This window comes from Sander lucioperca, chromosome 9 (genome assembly GCF_008315115.2).
Source record: "Sander lucioperca isolate FBNREF2018 chromosome 9, SLUC_FBN_1.2, whole genome shotgun sequence".
NCBI classification, from domain to species: Eukaryota; Metazoa; Chordata; class Actinopteri; order Perciformes; family Percidae; genus Sander; species Sander lucioperca.
Genome location: NC_050181.1, coordinates 38728142 through 38733141, shown reverse-complemented (window position 1 = coordinate 38733141; position 5000 = coordinate 38728142). Strand labels below are relative to the sequence as shown.

Sequence of the window (5000 nt, the reverse complement as noted above, 5' to 3'; positions counted from 1 at the left end):
TTTCCAGCCTTGTGGAGGTGTACAATTTTGTCTCTAGTGTCTTTGGACAGCTCTTTGGTCTTGGCCATGTTAGTAGTTGGATTCTTACTGATTGTATGGGGTGGACAGGTGTCTTTATGCAGCTAACGACCTCAAACAGGTGCATCTAATTTAGGATAATAAATGGAGTGGAGGTGGACATTTTAAAGGCAGACTAACAGGTCTTTGAGGGTCAGAATTCTAGCTGATAGACAGGTGTTCAAATACTTATTTGCAGCTGTATCATACAAATAAATAGTTAAAAAATCATATATTGTGATTTCTGGATTTTTTTTTTTAGATTATGTCTCTCACAGTGGACATGCACCTGCGATGACAATTTCAGACCCTCCATGATTTCTAAGTGGGAGAACTTGCAAAATAGCAGGGTGTTCAAATACTTATTTTCCTCACTGTATATAATATCCCGTTTCCATGTGTGTGTAACATGAGATGTTACGGTACCAGTATATATATATATATATATATATAATAAATAATGATATATTATAGTTGGAGGAGCTCAGACCTGAGGGGGTCTGTTGGCGAGCGTTTCGTGAGGTGGCCCTCCTGAACGTCTTCTTCTTCTTCTTCTTCTGGTCCCGTGTGTGTGCGTCTCTCACCCTGCGGCGTCTGGCGGCCGGCAGTGCCCCCCCCTCGCCGCCAGGCGGCAGGGGGGGGGCGGGGGCGTCCGGTTGGGGGGGGAGGGGTTGGGAGGCGCAGGGTTTGGCGGCTGAGATGCGACACAGCCCCAGAGTCATGAGGTGAGCGGACTGCGCCATCTGCTCCTGGGTGGCGGGGGGGTCCATGGGACAGGACAGGTCACCTGACCCCCCCTTCAGAGGGAAGATGGCCGCCTCCTCTTCGAACAGAGTGCTCACCTGCACACAGAAACACATCCACGTTATTACACACACACACACACACACACACACACACACACACACACACACACACACACACACACACACACACACACACACACACAGTGCAGCTGTTGTCACCACATCTCTAGGACCTAACTGTCCCATCAACAGCTTTACAGAACTCTAATTAAAGGCTTGCAACTGTCTTGCTTCTTGTAGTTGAATCCAGTTAATATTGTCTGTATCTTACATGCAGGCTCAGGTAAGCTACTCACTGTTACCAACTGTCCAGCATCCAGTACACACAGTAGGTTGTTGTTTTTTAATTTTATTTCATAATAATCATTATGTGAGAAAATAATTGTTATTAATGTGTTTGAATTTCTGTCATTAATAAATATTTCATTTTCTTTTTTGTAATGGTAAAAAGAGCAAGAGAGACAGAGAAATCCCCACAGACTCCCTGCTATGATGCTAACTGACATGTCATTGACCACAATGCTGCTCACCTTCTTCACCGGGACAGGGGGGGGGGCTCAGTTAGGGGGAGACTGGGCTGCTGACTCATCTGTTGTTAAGTCTGCTAAAAGAGGCAGGGACAATGATTTAATATGAATATCTTGCTAAATGTTTCCCTGCACTGATTAAATGGTGATTAAATGTAGGCTAACACTAGTCTGTAGCTAGCTAGCTTATTTCACTATGGACATTAAGCCAACAGGTTAATACCACTCAGACTATAGGCTGCCACCTTTCTGGGTGGAAAACTAGGTTACAGTTTGACACACTTTCCTTTGTCTTTCCTCTCTTTCCTTTTTTGAAAACCAGATTTTGATTTAACGTTACTTGGTAACATTGTGGTCACTGTAGTTCTGGCACATCTACTGACTACAACTAAACACCGTCACTGAGTGGCTACGGCAGGACCAAACCATTTCATGCAGATACAGGGGGGTGGTCGGACCAAACCATTTCATGCAGATACAGGGGGGTGGTCGGTCAATATGGATGTTTACTTTTTGGTCAATGGGGATATTTAACTTTTACTGCCAAAAACAAGTAAAAACAAAGAGATCATTAATTTTATTTTTATATTTGAAATATATATACTGAATGATGATGGTTTAATAATTGTATATTACTTTTTACCTATTTTTTGGGGCCCCTGTCAGTCATGGGCCCTTGGAATTGTCCTAACTTTTCCCCCCTATACGCGCCCCTGAGGGTAAGGGTTAAGGTTAGGCATTTAGTTGTGATGGTTAAGATTAGGGTAAGGGGCTAGGGAATGCATTATGTCAATGACGGGTCCCCACAAAGATAGTGAAACAAACATGTTTGTGTGTGTGAAAAGTAGGAATTTTAAAGAGCAAAGTTAAATTTAAAATAAAAAAAACTAAATTTAAATGTTTTTTATTTTAAACTTCTCCTTTTTTATTGTTATTTTACTTTTTCAAATTATAATTTTAACTTTTGCTTTTTGACTTTTAATTATAATATTTATAATTCCATATATTTGCATATTCTCTTTTGGCTGCTAATTGTAATTATGAATCAAAGTGAAGACATGAGATCATCTTAATGCTCTCTTATTTATTGATTGATTGTCAGCGTACAGCAGATAAACAGCAGACACATCTGACTTTTCCTCCACGTAGCAGCGAGCTGCGACTGCTTTAAACCATCACAGACCGTAACAACATCTACTAACATCAGCTGCTGTTCTTGTGCTGGTTCCCAGTTTCAGGAAAATAAGACCTGTTGGGAGATTAAATGCTTAATGAGAGAAAGAGATGAGAAGAGATGAGCTGATATTCTGCTGTACGTTGGTCCTGGAGAACTACTGCACAGGACGGATCTTCATGCTGATGCTCTTCAGGGAGTACTCATCACCTTTCCATTGGTACCACTCCACTCCAACACCATAGACAGTGCTGTCAGCCCCCCGACGATAAACACCGTTTGGATTTGTATGGTGACAGCTGTAGTACCAGAACGCCCCCAGGTATAATCTGGCACAGTTCGTAGTATCAGAGGAGTCCTGGTCTTTGTCGAAGGTGGTGAACAGCTCTCCGTTGTGATAACTCAGGGCGTCTCCTACAGAAACACAACAAGAGTATAATCACAACATTATGATACTAACAATGATATATATGTTTGGAGTGTATTTCCTCCAGTAAATACCACAGTCTACTTCTCTACCTACAGTAAGTATAACTAAATAATACAACTACTGAACTAACAACACTGGACTGCTGACGTTTAATGGCTACTATGGTGTATATATATATATATATATATATATATATATATATATATATATATATATATATATATATATATATATATATATATATATATTTAATTAAAACCATAAATCTACAGATTGAGTCAACTATAACACTTTTTACTTCCCCCTTACCCTCTCATGTGAAACTGCTCAGTGGACTACATCTCCCAGTGAACTACATCTCCCAGTGGACTACATCTCTCAGTGGAGTACATCTCCCAGTGGACTACATCTCCCAGTGGACTACATCTCCCAGTGGACTACATCTCTCAGTGAACTACATCTCTCGTGTCCCACTATTTACGTCACCTAGCTTGATGCTCAACTTGCTAGCTAGCTTAGCTCTGTTCCACAACACCTGTAACCTTATCTCACCTGATGGGTTTTATCCAGTCACACACACACACACACACACACACACACACACACACACACACACACACACATAGACACACACACACACACACACACACACACACACTCACACACACACACACACACACACACACACACACATAGACATCGTATCTTCAGCCAGACGTCATTCATGCTACATTGAAGTGTGAATTCTTTCTAAAGACGTATTTTCAGTCTGATACTTCAACAGTTTAACAATAAACGGAGACTTTCTTCAGTTGAAGAAGTATCTTTAAACTGATGAACATCAGATGTGTAATTTATGGCTCAATTCAAACAGGATCAAATAATTATTATCTCTCCATTGACTTTCGTTCATATTTATTCTAAAGACGTCCCATTGGCTGGAAGTAGAAGGGGCGGGACTTCAGCTCTCTATAAACATTTCAGTTGTAAAAATAATTCCAAACCTATTTATCCTATTTACTCTGAACATTTAGTTATTTATTAAAATCATTTTACACTCCTCCCTCTCCCGTCCCTACAACCTATTAAACCAAATATTTATTCATTTCTTAACTACATAACTTTTATTATTTGTATCTTATTTTATTTTAGCCTTTTTAATTTGTATTTTTCATGACTGTTTAAATTTATTTGTATTGTTTTATGTAAATCCTTTTTACTGAAATATGCAGCCCAGTCTCACGGCAGTTCATGAAACGGTCACGTAATTTTATCTATTGATTCGTGTCCCAGTATGGACACGTCTATCTCGTTTGTTTAACTAATGAATTTCAATGGGAAGCATCTTTCGTGATCACAGCACGATTCTTTGTGAAGATGACGTAGCATTAAGAGAAACTACGGTAGCGAGTAGTATGAAAGGGCTAAAATCTGTGTAGGGAGGATGGTTGGGGGGGTGGATGGGTCAAACACAGGACTTTCACCAGGAGACCGGGGATCATGTCCCTCGTGTCACATTTACCCCAACCGTCCCGTTCTTCTTTTACTAAACTGTCCCGTTCTTCTTTTACTAAACCGTCCCGTTCTTCTTTTACTAAACTGTCCCGTTCTTCTTTTACTAAACCGTCCCGTTCTTCTTTTACTAACCCATCCCATTATTGTTTTCCTAAACCCAACCGTCCCGTTAGAATCGTGCTGTGATCAAGAAAGAAAAACGTGCTGACCACCACGAAAAAAAACAACATCAACGTGTCCGTGTACACAAATCAATAGATTGAAACTACGTGACCATTTCACAAACTGCCGTGAGACTGGGGTGAAATGTGCTACCTGTATAGAAACATAAAGTTGCCTTACAACCTGCAGCCTGTAAAACTCAGACCCTCCACTCGCCTTGTCATGGTAGGTCAGTGGCTTTCCTGTTCTCAGTTTGGCCGGCTGTGGCATAAGTTAGCTTAGCAGTCAGTTCCAATGCACTACTTGCGTTGGGCTAGTGTGGATCGTGT

At 40.8% G+C, this 5000-nt stretch overlaps 1 protein-coding gene and 2 long non-coding RNA genes across 3 annotated transcripts in view; 1 reads left to right on the top strand and 2 right to left on the bottom strand.

Annotated features, from left to right (window-relative positions):
- LOC118495829 overlaps positions 1–563 on the bottom strand; it is a 6080-nt gene extending 5517 nt beyond the window's left edge. Inside the window, exon 1 of the long non-coding RNA XR_004898272.1 lies at positions 548–563. This is a non-coding gene — a long non-coding RNA (uncharacterized LOC118495829). The remainder of the gene's footprint in view (positions 1–547) is intronic.
- LOC118495833 overlaps positions 1–5000 on the top strand; it is a 145288-nt gene that overhangs the window by 127699 nt on the left and 12589 nt on the right. The gene's annotated exons all lie outside the window — the stretch shown is intronic.
- Positions 2455–5000, bottom strand: part of LOC116065587 (microfibril-associated glycoprotein 4-like) — a 4529-nt gene continuing 1983 nt past the window's right edge. Inside the window, exon 6 of the mRNA XM_031321125.1 lies at positions 2455–2978. Coding sequence (XP_031176985.1) covers positions 2722–2978 — 257 coding nt within the window. The 3' untranslated portion in view covers positions 2455–2721. The remainder of the gene's footprint in view (positions 2979–5000) is intronic.